This window comes from Panicum hallii, chromosome 5, assembly GCF_002211085.1.
Source record: "Panicum hallii strain FIL2 chromosome 5, PHallii_v3.1, whole genome shotgun sequence".
In the NCBI taxonomy this organism is placed as follows: Eukaryota; Viridiplantae; Streptophyta; class Magnoliopsida; order Poales; family Poaceae; genus Panicum; species Panicum hallii.
The window spans coordinates 47188689-47206602 of record NC_038046.1 but is presented as its reverse complement, the minus strand read 5'-3'; the positions used below and the strand labels follow the sequence as shown (position 1 = coordinate 47206602).

General features: G+C 49.1%; 1 protein-coding gene and 1 long non-coding RNA gene across 6 annotated transcripts; one reads left to right on the top strand and one right to left on the bottom strand.

Annotated features, from left to right (window-relative positions):
* Positions 1-12432: 12432 nt before the first annotated feature.
* On the top strand, positions 12433-15538 carry LOC112895095 (polygalacturonase At1g48100-like). Of its 2 annotated transcripts, XM_025962975.1 has the most exons (7): positions 12433-12935; positions 13509-13715; positions 13840-14007; positions 14209-14253; positions 14351-14558; positions 14645-14726; positions 14837-15538. In XM_025962975.1, exons 1-7 carry the CDS (start codon positions 12642-12644, stop codon positions 15354-15356), a joined length of 1524 nt encoding a protein of 507 aa, XP_025818760.1. In that variant the 5' UTR covers positions 12433-12641; the 3' UTR covers positions 15357-15538. The 2 variants fall into 2 exon arrangements, with proteins under 2 accessions (XP_025818760.1, XP_025818759.1); XM_025962974.1 differs by lacking the exon at positions 12433-12935 and having other exon boundaries at positions 13463-13715.
* LOC112895098 lies at positions 15213-17617 on the bottom strand. 4 transcript variants are annotated; one of them, XR_003229139.1, is made up of 6 exons: positions 17604-17617; positions 17361-17531; positions 17044-17243; positions 16584-16691; positions 16317-16493; positions 15213-15329 (listed from the first exon to the last, which is right to left on the bottom strand). It is a non-coding gene; the product is annotated as an uncharacterized LOC112895098 (long non-coding RNA). The 4 variants fall into 4 exon arrangements; XR_003229140.1 differs by lacking the exon at positions 15213-15329 and adding an exon at positions 16107-16241 and having other exon boundaries at positions 17044-17268; XR_003229138.1 differs by lacking the exon at positions 15213-15329 and adding an exon at positions 16107-16241 and having other exon boundaries at positions 17044-17252.
* Positions 17618-17914: the final 297 nt, after the last annotated feature.

Here is a 17914-nt window from a genome sequence, read left to right as displayed (position 1 = left end):
ACCACGCTCTAGTTGCGGCGCTCAACCACCCGATTCTGCTGCGGGGAATAGAGGGCAGTGAGTTGCCGCTGCACGCCGCATTCGGCGCAGTAGCGCCCGAACTCGACGGAGATGAAACCCCCCCCCCCCGGTCGGTGCGAAGGGTCTTCAACTTGTGGCCGGTTTCAACCTCGATGGCCGTCTGGAAGTTCTTGATTGCCGGCGCTGCATGATCCTTGCTCGGGAGCAACATACGCCACATAAAGCGACTCATGTCGTCGACCAGTTGAAGGAAGTACTGGTTGCCGCTGGGTGTTGTGGGCGAGATCGGCTCGCAGATGCCCCCATGGACGAGCTCGATGGCGTTCACGGCGCGGCATTGCGCCTGCTCGGGGAAGAGGGCTTGCCGCTGCATGCCGGTGAGACAGGCGTCGCACACCTGGTCCACCTAATTCAGGGGCGGCAGCCCGTGCACCATGCCATGGTGGGCGAGCTGCAACAGCGACTGGAAGCTCAAGTGTCCGTACCAAGCATGTCGGCACCATGCCGCCTCCTCTCCCTTGGCTGACAGGCACACTGGCCGGCCAATCTTGAGGTTGAGAATGTAGAGTCGCGATGGAGAGCACTTGATTCGGGCCAGCAGTTTGCGGCCCTGCTCAAAGATCCTGAGAATGCCGCGCTCGATGTCGATCCGGCACCCCGCCTCATCCAGTTGGCAGACGGAGATGATGTTCGCGTGAGACGGGGAAGGTAGTATACTCCATTCTTGCAGCTGAAGCCGATCATGCCGCTCCCCTCGATCTCCGCTACAGAACAATCTCCAAAGTGGATGATCCCGCAAACACCGATGTTGAGCTCGGAGAAGATGCTATGTTCCCCCATCATATGGTTCATGGCCCCAGTGTCCAGAACCCATCGGTGGGGCTTCGGATCCGCGCAGGGGCCGAGCTGGGCGAAGACGCGCTCCTCGCAGATGTCAACGCAGCGACGAGGCGGCGGAAGTGGAGTGGTGGCGCGATTGGATCTCGCCGGAGTCGAGGCTGTGGGAGGGATGACTGAGACACACTTTTAAAAAAAGGGGTTAAAAAATTATATTCGAAAAACGGGTGCCGTTTTGAAAATTTTCAAAAAATGGGTGCCTCCCGCCCGATCAACGGGCGGGAGGCGTGGGGCTGGCTACCTCCCGCCCATCCAACGGGCGGGATGTCTCAAAATTTTTCCCAGGCCCCTCCTAAGGGTCTCTTCGCGAATAAGAAACTTTTCTTATTCGCGAAGAGGCCAATAACGCGGCCGTGGCGGCATCCCGCCCGTCCAACGGGCGGGAGGTTCCCCGAGGGGCATCCCGCCAGCCCAACGGGCGGGAGGTTTCCCGGAGGGGAATCCTGCCCACCCGACGGGTGGGACGTGACGTTCAACTACCACTATATAAGCCCCCACCTACCCCCAAATTCCCATATTATTCAGCAAAAATTAGGAAAAAAAGAAAGGAAGGAGAGAAAGAGAGGAGAGGAAGCGGCGAAGCCCTGTTCACATGTCGGTTTAGAGGTATATTCTCGTTCTAGTCGTATAATTACTTGAAAATAACTATAATCTAAGAAATATTTCTTAGGGTAGTTATATTTTGAATAGTTTTTAGTATTTTCAATAGTTTTTAGAAATATTTCTTAGGGTAGTTATATTTTAAATAGATTTTAGTATTTTGAATAGTTTTTAAAACTATTTCTTAGGTAGTTATATTTTGAATAGTTTTTAGTATTTTCAATAGTTTTTAGGAATATTTCTTAGGATAGTTATATTTTGAATAGTTTTTAGTATTTTCAATAGTTTTTAGAAATATTTCTTAGGGTAGTTATATTTTGAATAGATTTTAGTATTTTGAATAGTTTTTAGAACTATTTCTTAGGGTAGTTATATTTTGAATAGTCTTTAGGATTTGTAATAGTTTTTAGAAATATTTCTTTTATATTTTGAATAGTTTTTAGTATTTTCAATAGTTTTTAGAAATATTTCTTAGGGTAGTTATATTTTGAATAGTTTTTAGTATTTTCACTTGTTTTCCGAAATATTTCTTAGGGTAGTTATATTTTTCATGCAGATATGGCACAGACACCGGAGCTTCTTGACACGAACACCGACGAACGGCACAGGTCGTACCTGGCAGCGGTGGAGGGGCAGCAGCTTCACGAGTTGCGCCCTCGTGTAGCAAAGGAGTTGTTGCACCTGGACGACCGCTGGCTTGACAGGTTACACTTTGTATTTTTTTTATGGAATGAATGTATTGCTTGTACGACAATTGTAACCATAATGCAAAATATACAGGTTACGTGAGGCTGGTTTGCTGCCACTCGCACGTATGCTTCAGGCCGGCGAGGTGTATGGGCTGTGGCATGAGGACAGCCCCACGATGGGTTCGCTTTGGACCGATCAACGGGTAAGCTCTTTAATTTACTGTTGTACATTTTTGTATATGCAAAGTACCGACACAGTTGTGTAATTTTGCAGATGAGCTGGGCACATCGGCAGGTCCGAAAAGCATACCCGCAGTTCGTGTCCGAATTTGATCGGTTGTGGCCACAGGATGTCATCTGGACCCCATACACCGGTGCGGCTGTCCACACACGTGCACCACACGGGTTGTCCTCCCTCTGCACGCGTGACGAGGCGTACTGGCTCACAAAGGCGAACCTAGTGTTCGATATTGTCGTGGAGCCGTACTGCGTCGAGCGAGTGATGAGGCAGTTCGGGCGATGACAGCACTTCCCTCTCCTACCCCAAGCGTTCCAGGCCGTGCCGCGAAGCATACACGAGTAAGTTTGTGATAACTCATTTTCTATTAATTATATAACCATTATCATGAAATAATGTTGTCTTCCAAATGTTTGCAACAGATATTCGCGCAGGGGATATCATGCCAACGAAGTCAACCGGGTTGTCAAGCTGCAAGAGGACACAGGAGGGTGGCTAGACGCACCTGACGATGTGTGGGACGAGCCGCAACCACACACAGAGGCATCTTACGGCGCATACCTCCGCTGGTACCTCACTCGCACGTGTCCGTATGTCACTCTTTCACGTATTGATGACGCGGAGCATCAGCACCCGCCGACCATCTCGGACACGTATCCCTTGTACCGTGATCAGGCGCAGCGTGGCGCGGTACGTCTTTCGCAACTTCAATTATTAAATCTTTTTTTAAAAAATAGATAACAATATTACTCTGCTTCCCATTACTCATGCAGATCGATCTCATCAACTGCGCGGAGGTCGAAGCTGCATCTCAGATCACGTTGTTTGAACGTGGAGTACGTGTACCGGATGCACAGTACAAAGAGAGCTTTCGTCGGATTCATGACAACTTGACACGAGTGTTATGTGCACTGACGTGTTGAAGCAGAGACGACGTGGGGGCCTCCAGGTCATCTCATGCGTCCGCCCACGTGTACACAGCTGGCCCGTCGACCTCTACAGCACGGCACGTAGCGTCCAGCGGTACTGCCGCCAGTTCGAGCTGTAAGTCCTTTATAATTGCCATTTCGATCAACTTTGATTTATACGACTAATTTCGTTTGTTTTTATAGTCATGCACTCCACGACAATGGGGCCTCCTCCTGCAAGAATGGAGCCTCAGACGTTTAGCGCCTATGCTCCAGGAACGTCTCTCCCGTCAGGTTCGACGCCAGCTGCTCCGTATTCTCAGGGCTATACTCAGCATGCTTGGTCGATGGGAGCTCCTGCACACGGTGGTCTGTTCGGTGTGCCGGACTGGGATGGCTGGGATGGCGGCTCCGTCAGTTTGTCAGAATTGGAGGGCGGCGGCGCCGGGCCTGACATCATTGGTCCCTCCCAGACGTATGACGCTCCAGCTCCACAGTCCCAGGATGACCCGTTCACGCCGGCGCCTCCTCCACCTCGTCCTCACCGTGCTCCAGATGCACTCACGTACTCGGAGGGGCACATACGCCACGGCCTAGGACTAGGGGGGGAGGACCAAGAGAGCGCGAGGACCGCGACAGGCGGAGTAGATACTCCTGATTCGGTGGACTCTGTATATTTAAACTATTTTTTGTATGATACTATTTTATTTTTAATGGGTTGATGTATCGTACTATCGTAATATTTGGATTCTACGTTGCAAAACGTTATCGTTTAACCATCTTCATACGAGTTTTAGATACAGTAATCTTCTTCATAAAATTGAATTAAAATTTTATATGTATACAAAAGAGTATGGCGAATAAATCTTGTATTTGAAAAAGTATGAATTTTAAATAGTTTGTAAAACATAAATTTGAACAAAAAATAAGAAAGAATGGAACCTCCCGCCCGTTGGGCGGGCGTGATGCCTCCCGCCCGTTGGGCGGATGGGATGCCTTAGGGGCCTCTTCGCAAATAAGAAAAGTTTCTTATTCGCGAAGAGGCCCTCGGGAGGGGCCTGGGAAAAATTTTGGGACCTCCCGCCCTTTGGATGGGCGGGAGGTCTCCGGCCCCACGCCTCCCGCCTGTTGATCGGGTAGGAGGCACCCATTTTTCGAAAATTTCCAAAACGGCACCCCTTTTTCGAATTTATTTTTTAACCCTTTTTTAAAAAAAATCGACGGAGACCACGGCGTGGGTCATTAAGAGTGTGGGCTCATCTTCCTCACCTTGGGCCATGTGGGCCTGACCCTTCTTGGGCTTGTTGGGGCAGTATCTGGCCCATTGACCGACCTTGTTGCACTTGAAGCAGGGGTATTGGGAGGCTTGTTGGGGTCACTAGTTCCTCCACCGCCGTCGCCGTTAGCGCCCTAGCCGCGCCGGACCTTCCCGTGCTTGTTGCCGTTGGCACTTGAGATGCTGTTGCCGCTGTCGTCGTTGCTGCCTCACAGCTTTAGCTTCGCCAGCCATTCCTCCTCGCTGAGGAGAAGGCGGCCCTGCTTGTCGTAGATCGTCTCCGCGGGCGGTGGCGGAGCCTTCTTCTTCCGGCGTTCCTCCACCTAGAGTAGCCTCCCCACCACTTCCTCCACGGAGATGGTGTCGACCTCGAGGAAGGTCTCGATGGCAATGGCTATCTAAGACAAGTGATCGGGCACTACCTGAAGCATCTTGGTCACGATGTCGGCGTCCAAGACCTCGCCACCGAGGATGCGAATTTTGTTGGCAAGCCCGATGATGCGCAGGGAGAAATCATCCACGCTCTCGCCATCCTTGAAGGTGATGTCATTGAAGTCCTTCAGGAGCTGCTTGGTGTTGACTTCCCGAACGCGCTGCACGCCGACGCGCACCGTCTTCACCGCGTCCCAGGCAGAGCACGTCGTGCGTTTGCGCGCAAGGGACCCGAGCATCTCAGGTGGGACGGCACGGAGGATGGCCGCGATCGCTAGGCGGTCCTCGCAGTACTTGATGATCTCGCCTTCCTCCGGCTCGACGGCATGCTAGAGGCCCTAGGCCTGCATGTTCACACACATCATCAACGACCATTCTTGGTAGTTGGTGCACGTGAGCATCAGGTACTGCATGGTGCCGTCGGCGCCTCCTCCATGACGCGCTCGACGATGACCTTGTCACCGCAACGTCGTCCATGGTGGGGCGCTGGAGACGGCAAAACTCGGCGCCGCGGTGGCAGGGATGGCGAGCGCCCGCCGTGCACCGGAGCTGATGAAGCCGACATGGTCGCCGTTGACCATAACCGCTCTGGTACCAAATGTTGAAGTTCACCGGGATTCCAATCGCCAGCGAACCTCGGGATGCGCACTCAAGAACACTCGATGAACACAGGTGTTTTGGTGTTGCAGAATGCGGCAGATTTTCTGTGTTGATCTCATTTCTATATAAAGGACACCTATAGCTAAGACACGGCAGCACTTCGGCCTAAACGCGCGGCATGCACGTCACTACCAGTCGGGTAAGAACCGCCCAATTTAACACCATTTTAAGCAAACCGCCGGTTATTATTAATAAGATGAGAGATAACACGCGCTCGTCCGAGAGCGTGCCACTTGTTAATCCACATCTAAAGACATGAACAACCGATACATCGTTCGCCAAAAATAATATCAAATTCAGTAGTCCCGGTATGTGCTCCACCATATGCCCAAGATCGTGCATACACACATACCGTTTACAATCATATATATTATCGATGAACCACAAAGAGCAATTTTAAGTATTTTCAAAGGTTCGACAATTAAACATTACAATTCAACATAGGAGGGTTCAAATCTGAAATTAAAATTCAACAACAATTTACAAGCCTTGGTCTCACAATTAGCATTAAAAGGGACATGAAACTTAAAGTTTAGTGTTTAACATGATATAAAAAAATGAATGTGCAACGGATAAACTTGATAAAACATGATAAACTAATGGAGTCATGCTTAAGGACACCATCGAGGCCACATCGACCTACCGTCCCCTGCACCGGGATCGGCGGGGTAGAAGTGGCCAAACACAACTTCCGGCACACCTGCGAAAGCAACATGAGCAACTTAGTTTAGAAAGCAACATGAGTACAAAGGTATTCGCAGGACTTACGCAATTTTAATAATCAAGGAGTATGCAATGAGAGCTCAAAAGATAAGGATTTAGGGTTAAGTAAGTTTGCTAGCACAAGCTCTCTATCCAACATCTAGCTCTCTACCAATTTAATTAACTTGCCCATTCTACCTCACAATTTTAGTTGCTCAAAATTACTAAACAATTAAACAATTAAAGTAACAAAAGGTGACATGAGCCAAAACCAAGCATAAACGATACTTCTATGAAGAATTTATTAGATATTGAGCTTGCTCATAACCGAGAGCACGGCAATTCGAATTGATTATTTAACCTTGCAAGGGTGTACTTCTTTACCCACATGACACAAGGACCATGCAGCTCACCCAACCGATCACGTTGGGTAAGGGGGTACTCGCATCAACCTTTTCCAACAAGTCTCAACCGTTAAAAATCACGCCTAACTTGCACGGAGAGTCACCTAGATCCACCGGGAATACTCTTAAGCCTCTATACAAAGCCCTATGGCCACGCATCTAGGACCGTGCCTCAATGATAAAAACGTAGAAGGTATTCGGCTCATCCATACCATGATTATGATTGGATATGTGGTAGTACGTTAAGTTGCACAAAACCGAGGTCATCCATGGATGGTCTTTAAACGATTCAAGCGGACTATACCTCGAAGACCTACGTTCCGCCCAAACCACGAAACCACTTTTCCAACGAGACTGTTCCGATCCTTCCAACCGGACAAGTGCGATCAAGGATAAACAAGTTGATAAGTGAATGTAAAGTGATCCTATTCCTAAAATTTTATAGATCGACTCTAAGCATGGCTAAGCATCGTTACTAACTACAAGTGGCAAAAACATGGATATATAAAAACAAGGAAGGTAAATGCAAGAAAGTAGGATCAACGATGCAATAGATAAACATATTGCATGACCACATATACCCAAGTGAGATAACTAAATTAAATTAAATTAAGCGGGTCAAGAAACATGCTTAGCTACTTGCCTTGGTTTTCTTCCGGCTCAACAACGAACTCAACTCCGGGCTTAGGTTCAACGGTCACGACGGGCTCAACAGGCTTGGCGTTTCGGTCACTGTAATGCATGAATGAGATGCATGCATTAGCATGATGCCGTTATATGAAAAATGATATAATATGAAATGAGGAATGGATGGCATACATAAACAAGACAAGCAACACGAACGCTATCGACAAGATCTCGCTTAATATGCTCTTAAACAAAAGGACCTAAAGCAATGATTGGTCAAAATAAAATCAAACAGTAAGCATAAATCAATATTTAATTCTAGCATACAGAGAACATCATAAGAAACTCATGGGAGTTGGATTTGCAGCAAAATTATTTTTGTAGAATTACTTATGCACATCACAAGTTTCAGCTATTCTAAATAAGTTAAATCTTAAAAGATATGCAAATAACATTTAAAAATTCTCAGAAAATTACCATAGGATCTAGATATGAAAACAAGGATAACAGAAGTGGTTTCGTCATTTTATCACTTTTCAAACAAAAGTTATGAATTAAATAAGCTTGCAGGCAAAGAACAATAAATCACACTAAAACCCTATCAAACAATAGAGATTCATTAGAACAAGCTGCACCATTTGATAGCACATTTCACAAGGAGTCTCACAAAAGTTAGTTTGGAATTTTTAGAGCACCATATCATTTATTAAGTAAGTAACTTACTTTCACAAGGACAAAGCATCACTAATTTTACAGAATATTAACATGCAAAAAAACATTTGTGCTGAGTAGATCTACAACACAAGAATCTAACAAAATAAGTTTCACAATTTTTGGAGATCTACATAATTTTCTATGAATTTTACAAGTTGACAGCTCTATGAAATACATAAAAATATGAGGGAAACGCTAAAGGCACCCGGATCCGGCGGTCCCAGGCGCCGAGAGGTGGGTCCAGGAGGCCAGTGGACCCAGGCCGAGTCAAGGCTGGCCGCTGGCCTTGACCCGTGGCAGGGGCGCGGCCAGGGCGCGGCCACGACACGGCACACGCGCGAGCGCGCAGCGCGACGTCGTGGCAGCATGACGCGACAGCTGGTGGGGGAACGCGGCCGGGGAGGCGAGCAGGATAGGGACGGCACGCGCACGGGGACCTGGGTGCGATAGGAAGGCTCGCCCATGGCACCAACGGGCGAAACAGCACGGCGAGGAGCGGCAGCTGCGAGCAGAGCCGGCATCGAGGGGAATCTGCAGGGGAGGAAGACAGCCGGTGAGGGCCCAAATCGGATGAGGAGGGCGAGGCGGTGCCATGCGTGTGAGGAATCGAAGGGAGGCTCATTGGAGGCGGCGAATCGCGGCGGCCGGCGGATGGGAAAAAGGAGATGGCGGCGGCAATGGAGGAGGAGGGCTAGGGTTTTGGGAGAGGGGAACCGGTGTAGGGATTAAGGGAAGGAAGGCGAGGGGCCAGGCGGGGGACTTGCCTACCCACGGCCATGCTAGCCCAGCCAGCGGCCGACGGCGCGGCGCCGCCGCCCAGGCTGGCCAACGGGCGAGCCAAGAGGCGCGGAGAAGACGGTGGGCACGGAAAATGATGGTTCAACTTTAAAATTCAAAAACTAGGACTTCCCGAATCCCAAAAGTCACCAAACTTTTTACGAAGCAAGATCAAATCACCAAGATCACACTGCAACAACAAGAACTCAAAAACCTATTATAGATTGCTCACAGAAATTCAAACATGACAGCAGTTTTCAAAATTTCTAAGAATTTTATGGCTCGGGTTAGTTATCACAAAATTGTGAAAAAAATATTTTAAATTCATCATTTTAAATCTAGTATTTGAATCAAATTTTTAAGGGCACAGTTACTTAACAAAAATTAAACTTGCTTCACAACATTCACACAAACAAGGCAAGAAAATAAATAGAATCATTCAATTTCATGCATAGATGATGCTCCATTATGATTAAATGATGCTCATGATGCTACTAGTTACATGTTAACCATGATTTTAACTTTGGGTTGTGACAAGTCGTGCCATCCCACGACTCATGCACAGCCGCGCATGACGCCTACGACGCGAAAAAGGAGACGCGCCCCGCATGGACAGAGCATGCGTCAGGCTCACAAGAAAAACAGAAAGAGGCTAACAAACTGGCTAACAAATTTATGTACAAGCTGACTCGATCAACGGGTTAAGTTCAACAAAGAACATACGGAGACTAGAGTTGGAACATTTTCAGAGCAGAGTCCGGATGTTGTGTATGAACCATTTCTTTTTGTACAGCACTTTGGGACTCCGGATGTTGTGTATGAACCATTTCTTTTTGTGGTATATGATGGGCTGCGACACTTGGTGGGCGATGCAAGTGGCAATGTAAGAGTTATATTTTCCCCTATGCTTGAAAAATATTTAGGACAAGTAGCAATTAACATGTTCAATCAATTAGTAATTTGGATTTTGGTGCTTGATTATACTGTACAGTACCTCTTATGACACTTGATGATCCATAAACACCAGGAGAGCACAGATGACAAGCCATTCTAGCGTCCAATGCATGTGGCCTGAACCCTGTGATCTAAGTACTTGTCTTCTTCCAGCAAAATAAAAGAAGCAAAAAAATAAAGTAGAATGAGACACAGGCGTTGTCAGTCTGAGTGCATCTGCCTTTGGTTTCGCATGGATTTTCTGCAGAGAAAAGCAATCTTCTGCAATCCCGCAACACAATGCTGGTCGGCCGAAAAGAAAATGCACCAACCATTTTGCAAAAGAAAAGGTAAAAAAGGGAAAAGAGAAACCGCAAGTTCACATATATTTTCGAGTCAGCAACAGCAACTGCCGACTTTACTAGATCAGATTTAATTTAGTATGGAATACTGATGTCTGATGAGGTTTACTGAAGAAGTTCGAAACCGCATACATCAGGTGACTCTGAAACTGCCCGTGACGCTCACCAACAAAATCATTCAGAGACAGTGAGCCGACTAGCTCTGAGCGTCGCTGGCCGTACATATATCACTCGTACCTTGAGAGGACAAAACCATTTCCAGTCGTAGCACGCAGGATTGCTCATCGATCGGCTGTTTTCAGTTTGCTTGCTGAACCAGAATTCTTTTTCCTCCGTTGTCACACTGAAGTACAATTCTTGCTCTGATGGATCTCCCCGTGCTCTGTGCTCTGATGGATCGCATCGATCACTTGCATGCAGCATCTGTGTCTTGATGTGTGAATACTGAATAGCAGCATGTTTCTGACCGGAAAACAATGAAAACTGAAGTTACTGCCTGGGCATTCTGAGAAGTTCGCCATCTAGTACGATCCTATTTCTCTCGAGTTTAGGTGCCATCGTTGTCCTCGAGAATGCTCCTACTTTGACGAGCTTTATCATGTGCCGCGTCGGCCAGTAAACGAGCTTGCATCTGGGCTCTTGGGTTTGCTCTTCTTTTTACCATCCCTTTAATCTGCAGTGCAGACTACAGACCCACTGATCAATCACAGAAGCGATCGGGGTTCACGGGTGGCCTCTCTCCCACATCATCTCAGTTCAGATGACGATGATGATTATGATTATAGTACTCCTAAACAAGTAGGTTAATGGGGATTTCTGGTTCGTCTGCTGTCCAATGCTACAGAGACATCAGGGCCGGCCGGGAGGTACGCCGTCGGCGTGTGTCAGTGGCCAGTTATTCTCTTGCTTGCTCTCAGGCGAGCGTAGCGTCCCGTGTCGCATCCGCGAAGGGATCGGAGATGCAATGCATGGATGTTCATGGCCGGCACAAGGGTACGCATGTGTCAATAGATCCTCACATGCGTGCGCATAGGCTGCACCGGCCCTATCCTTTTCCTTGGCGTTTTGGTTGCAGGTTTCCTCTGCATAAAAGGACCTCGCAGCAAGATTGTTTATTATTCTCAACAAAAAGGGTACTGCCGCAGCACTACTAGCTTGGCTAGTATTTGCAAAACCCAAGAAAAAAAAGCAGCAGAAAAACATAGAGGAATATAATTAGATGTGAGTGACATGATTACACATTTGAACAAACATGAAGTAGAAGTGAACAACTCGTTGGAATTTGCAACCAATTTCTTATATACTCTTCTTCATCCAACATATATATCTAAGGTCTTCATCAGGGAGCATATTTGCCCCCACCGTGGTATGACCATCTCGTGAAGAACTAGAAGCTTCTTCCTTTGAGCGTACACGGGCATTGAATTTCTTGGCAGCAGTAAACTAGTGGTCGCTAGGACCATGCCATTCGTTTTCACGTGACAGTAGTCGTCGCAGTGAACCAAACAATGCCGTGATGCTTGAGAGCTTAGACGACTCATGTGAAGTGGTATAGTCCAAGTTAACAATCATAGGGTATTCATATATACAGACGAAATTAACCATTTATCGAGGCTTTACACAGTAGTTTGGCACTAAGCTGTAGTTTTTAGCGGGCAGAGCTAGTGAGCTACTATCTCATCTAGCATGTCCTTCATTTGTTGGTGCACACACGCAACAAAATGGGCGTCTAGCAATCCACTTGCGGCGAGCTAAAGCTGCAGCAAAACATGCGTTCGGGAACGACGCATGACCAGACCATCTTTTTCAGCGAATCCTAGGTGGTGTTTAGATCGCAAATATTTATAATATTTGAAACTTTTTGCTACTGTAGCGTTTTCGTTTGTATTTGACAAATTTTATCTAATCATGGTCTAACTAGGCTTAAAAGATTCGTCTCGTGATGTACAATTAAACTGTGCAATTAGTTATTTTTTTTACATACATTTACTGCTTCATGCATGTGTTCCAAAATTGATGTGATGGAGAGAGAGCGTAAAAATTTGGAACTTTGAATGCATCTAAACGGCCCCTAAACCTTCCTCCAACTCCTACTGCAGGTTCAGTCTGTCGGTACCACCTAACGCAATCTTTTCACATCACGTCACTGAGAGAGAGATTCCCATCCATGAAAAACAGAAAAGATAGCCGGATCAATCGGAACTACTGCTGCTATCTCACATGATGATTCCATGATTGCAACAAGCTCAAGAACTCACATACGTGCAAACACTGGTGTACTGTACAGTACACACGACTGCAGCTGATGTGTGTGTGTGTATATAGGCGTCTTCATTTCCCTCCAAGGCTCCGACCAAGCAGCACAATAGCTTATTAGCCAGAGCTTAGAGACCTACAGCCGATGAGGCCACCGGTGACGCGCACGCGTCCCCAGCTGCGTCCTCGTCCGGTGCCATTGGTGACGACGGTGCTCATTTCCGTATTGGTGTTCTCGGTGCTGTGCCATCCTGCTGCCGCCGCCGACGCGAGCAGAGCGCTGCACTACCACCGGAAGCACCGGAGGCACCACAACAGGCACCACCGCGCGGAGAACAGCGGCGGCCACATCGCCCTGCCACCTGCCCCCGCGCTCCCTCCCGACGTCGACGGCGACTCTCCGACCGAGCCGCCGGGTTTGCCTCCGGACGCCGGCGACGCGCCAGCGCCGCGCCGTCGGCACCACATGCCGTGTTGCCCGCCGTCGCGTCCTCCTCCTTCGATGGCACCGGTCGGCGCGCCGGCGCCTGCTCCAGCCAAGCCACCGGCGGCTTTCCCCTCGACCAAGTCCCCGTCACCCGCGCGGGCCGAGGCACCGACTCATTCCCATGTCAAGCCGCCGTCGCACGAGTCAACCGAGCCACGCTATCGCGCCAAGCCGCCGCCGTCGTTGCCTCCGGCAAAGCCACCAACATTCTCCTTGGCAAAGCCACCGTCGCCCGCGCCAGCCAAAGCACCGTCGCTGTCACCCTGGCATGTCAAACCGACACCCTGCAGTCCGGCTAAGGCTAAGCCACCAATGCCATCCCCAGCACGGCCGCCGCGGCTCTCCCCGGCAAGCCCACCGGCACATCCTCCGGCTAAGTCTAAGCCGCCAACGGCATCGTCAGCCCAGCCACCGCGGCTTTTCCCCGCAAACCCGCCTGCATCTCCTACGGTATCAGCGAAGCCACCGGCGCTCCCTCCAGCCATGTCAAAGCCAATTACGCCGCCGGCGGCGGCGGCTGCCAAGAACAGCTCATCAGCCGTGTTCGACGTGAGGGCGTTCGGGGCGTCGGGCAACGCCTCGGGCAACGACACGCGCGCGTTCCGCGCGGCGTGGAAGGCGGCGTGCTCCTCCAGCTCCGCCACGGCCACGCTCCTAGTGCCGTCGGATGGCGTGTTCACGATCACCTCCACCATCTTCGCCGGGCCGTGCAAGTCCACGCTGACCTTCCAGGTAAAGTCAGTTTATTTGAGTACTCCCGGAAAAAGGCATGGAGTCGATCGATCGAGCCGCCCCGGTTCCACCCTCCGTTCTTCCTTCAACGTGCAATTTCTAATCGATGCCGCCGGCGCTGCAGATCGACGGCGTGCTGATGCCGCCGGACGGGCCGGCGAGCTGGCCGGCGGCGGACAGCCGGAGGCAGTGGCTCGTCTTCTACAAGGCCGACGGCGTGACGCTGGCGGGGAAGGGCACCATCGAGGGCAACGGCGAGGAGTGGTGGGATCTCCCGTGCAAGCCTCACCGGGTACGTGGCTCCCTCTCCTCTCGCGCCGCCGTCGGTCAGCTTGCCACGGGGGTTGTCCTCTAGCGCTGGGAGCCTACCAGACCTATTTATAATAGAAGACGCGGGTTAATTCTGCGTCTTCTATAAGTATATCTTCTTTATTTGTTTCTTAAATAGTGAGCAGCAAGCATTTGGTGACGTGTCCGTGTCTTCGTGGTTCAGGGCCCCAACGGATCGACGCTGCCCGGACCATGTGACAGCCCTGCGGTAAGCTCTCGCCGACCGACCACTTGGATTTGGATTTGGCCCTGTTTTTTTGTCGAAGCCCAGGCCCGCCTCACCCTGTTCGCGGTGTGTGCCGCAGCTGATACGGTTCTTCCTGAGCAACGACGTGACGGTGCGCGGCCTGCGGATCGAGAACAGCCCGCAGTTCCACCTCAAGTTCGACGACTGCGCGCGGGTGCGCGTCGACGGGCTCTTCATCAGCTCGCCGGCGTCCAGCCCCAACACCGACGGCGTCCACGTCGAGAACACCACGGCCGTCCAGATTCTCAACTCCAGGATCTACAACGGTACGGTGAACAAAGCAGGGAACCAAATTTGTATCAAGTAGTTGCCATCGACCCGACCTCTGAGCTCGATCTGTCTGTCACCGCAGGCGACGACTGCGTCTCCATCGGCGCCGGCTGCTCCGACGTCCACATCGAGAACGTAACATGCGGCCACGGCCATGGCATAAGGTAACAACAACCTGTCGTCGATGTTCTTCTTTGGCCGGCGGTGGCGGCGTCGACCTCTAGCATGCCAGGTTGCCAGCTGACGCGGCAGCCCCTCCCTCTCTCTCTCGCAGCATCGGCAGCCTGGGCGTCCACAACACGCGCGCCTGCGTGTCCAACGTCACGGTCCGGAACGCGCGGATCATCGACTCCGACAACGGCCTCCGGATCAAGACGTGGCAGGGCGGCGCCGGCGCCGTGTCGGGCGTCGAGTTCGCCGGCGTGCGGGTGCAGAACGTCAGGAACTGCATCGTCATCGACCAGTACTACTGCCTCGGCAGCGGGTGCGCCAACCAGACCTCCGCGGTGCGCGTCGACGGCGTCGCGTACCGGGACATTCGCGGCACGTACAACCCGCGCGCCGGCGCGCCCATCCGCCTCGCCTGCAGCGACGCCGTCGCGTGCACGGGCATCGCCATGTCCGGAGTCGAGCTGCTGCCGGCCGGCGGTGGCGGCGGCGGCGCAGAGGCGCGGCTCGCTGAACCCTACTGCTGGAACGCGTACGGGGTGATGGAGACGCTCACGGAGCCGCCGGTCTACTGCTTGCAGGAAGGCCGCCCGGATTCCCTGCAAGATCAGCTCACGAGTTGCTGAGATGTGACAGTTTTCTTTTCTCTAACAATTTTTTTCCTTTCCTAATAGGAAACTCCTATAATAGTTACAAGCTAACAAACTTTATGTCCAACATATGACAAATCGCAAATACGTAAACAATGTAACAATTCCTCGGATGGCATGTATTCGCAAAATGGATACAGATGAGAACTGAATTTTGACAGAAAGGACGGGTAAGAGCATCTCCAGTGGTCTCCTTTTTTCAACAAACCAATAATATTAGGACCAACATATACTCCATCAATTCTTCAAATCATCTCCCTTTCACCAATAATTATTGGGTTGTCTCAATATTTTACCACATCTTCCCTCAAATAGAGGGAGAATTTTAGCTCTTCCAATATGTTAATTGTATGGGATGAGATTATTGAGAAACTGCAAAAGCATCTCTACCAATAATCTATAAAAATAAAATTGAGACATCCCAATACTATCTTATTGGAAAATATTTATTGGGAAACTGTTAGAGATGCTCCAAAAGACTGATCCTTTGGAGACTAGTGAAACAACCATGCAACATACTCCCACGCCTCTACCTACTTATGCTATTGGATCCCCATGGCTCTACCGTTCTCACATCTTGTACACTATTGAAATTTATATTGCAACTAGTGGAAATGCACGTGCCACAAGTATATGTTTAAAATTAAATTATTTAAAAATAATTGGATTGTATTGAACAACTACTAAAAATCTCTTTAATAAATAACAAAATTTCGTTGCACCACATCTGTATCCTTTCAAAAGAATGTTACGACGCAGCCAACTATTATCAAAATCATCCGTCGTTCCATTGCTCACCATCTCATTCTTTTCGAAAAATAACATTGTTTGTACCTGTTTGGTTCAGCAAGGACGTCACACCTATGGTAAAAAAATATTTGAGTAAGCGGCTCCATAATTTGATATTGGTGCGATACTATTGAAAGGGCAATATACCTGGAGATCCTATAATGGTGTTAGCAACTGCTCTCTCGGCTTTCTTCCGATGGTAGCTTTTCCTCCTCTTAGCATTAAGTTATGCCTTTTTTTTCAGCTAGTAAGCTTGCATATTTCTCCCTTGCCTTCTTCTGCGTTTAAGTTCCCTCTTATCAAGATCTTCTCCGGCGATAACACCTATAACCACGGACAACGCTTATGTATAATGCGACAAGGTTAATCCAACCATGATTATATAAAAATATATAATTCTAGATAAAAGACTACCATGATTGTTATCTTGAATATTAGACCCTTCGGGGTTTTGTCGCTTGCGACGGTTGCAAGTGTTTGTGACGTCACCAAGAGGGGAACAACCATCCATTGTACTGGACCCTACAATGCATTGAAATTTTATCAGGATGATTGACAAAAAATAATCTGTAGCAGTGATGATCGACCATCTATTGGTCAGAAAAATTTCAATTATCTGTAGCGCAGTGAAAAAATAATCTTTTAGAAATTCAATATAGTGTTTGAGCTCGCACTGTAAAAATCATGCTGCAGAAGTCTTTAACACAATTCCTTTAACCTTATCTCTGGCTCATCCAGCGTATAGGTAACAGTTCAGGATAAGATTTCAACAAATAATATAAACGTAAACCCCTAGTATATTGTATAGACCACGTGCATCTTTATTTCTTAAAGAGGATAAGATAGTCAAGCGGAAACAACCAAATTAACTGACCAGTTAGAGGAAATCGATTTTGTTGTAGCCTGATGCCCAGTAGCTTCCTGATTGGATCAGTAGCGGTTCAAGTCAAACACGATGATGAATGACGATGGCTGGCGCAGACCGCGATTGCAGTGCGCGTGTGCCTCCTGCCTTGCCTATTGACGCCGATCTGGAACCGAACACCTAGCAAGTCCCCTGATTCCTTGCTGCACCTGATCCATCTAAAAGTGCATGAATCTGACCAGGCCAGACCACAACAATTGAAGAACGAAAAGACACCAGCTCCGTAGTTTGACAACGCGAAGGCTAGGCGTGGGATGGAAATGTACCTCTGCCGCCGTCTGGTCGAGACGTGACCTTCAATGCGTCTACGGCTTGAGCCCTTTTATTTTTGCACTCGCCAGATCCAGCCGCGAGGCTTGCCTGATCGCCAAGGGGGAGAGCTACGGCCTTGCCTCAGGGAGGAAGCCACGGCTGTCCAGCCGGGCGGACGCTAAAAACTGCCTCAACATGGAGAGGTCAGGGATTGCACTCGCCACGTATGGCTGGCCAGAGCTAGGACATTGCCCTACCTGGACTACCAACGCTAAAAACTGCCTCAAAAAGGAAAGACAAGGAGATTTTAGGATGTCAAACAAGTCTTACCAAAAATTATGATCGCATAGTATACAAACAATGGAAAGTAATGAGTGGGTACAAGGCCGAGTAGACAAAAGTGATTAGTGTAAAAAGTATTAGAATTTTGGTAGAAACATTCTTCTTCTATCAATTTTGTGAATCATCCTCGTGAGTCATCCTCTTTCGTCAACCAATTTTGTGTCATCCTCGTGAGTCATCCTTTTTCGTCAACCTTACCTTTGGATGGGAGCAAGTGAGATCTCTA

What these genes read in the sequence shown, in the direction of transcription:
- LOC112895095 (XM_025962975.1), top strand. Translation starts at nt 12,642, where the DNA reads ATGAGGCCACCGGTGACGCGCACGCGTCCCCAGCTGCGTCCTCGTCCG. An exon ending in TGCCTCCGGACGCCGGCGAC is followed by an intron (nt 12,936 to 13,508) that starts GCGCCAGCGCCG and finishes GCGGCTGCCAAG; the next exon opens with AACAGCTCATCAGCCGTGTT. An exon ending in GACCATGTGACAGCCCTGCG is followed by an intron (nt 14,254 to 14,350) that starts GTAAGCTCTCGC and finishes TGTGTGCCGCAG; the next exon opens with CTGATACGGTTCTTCCTGAG.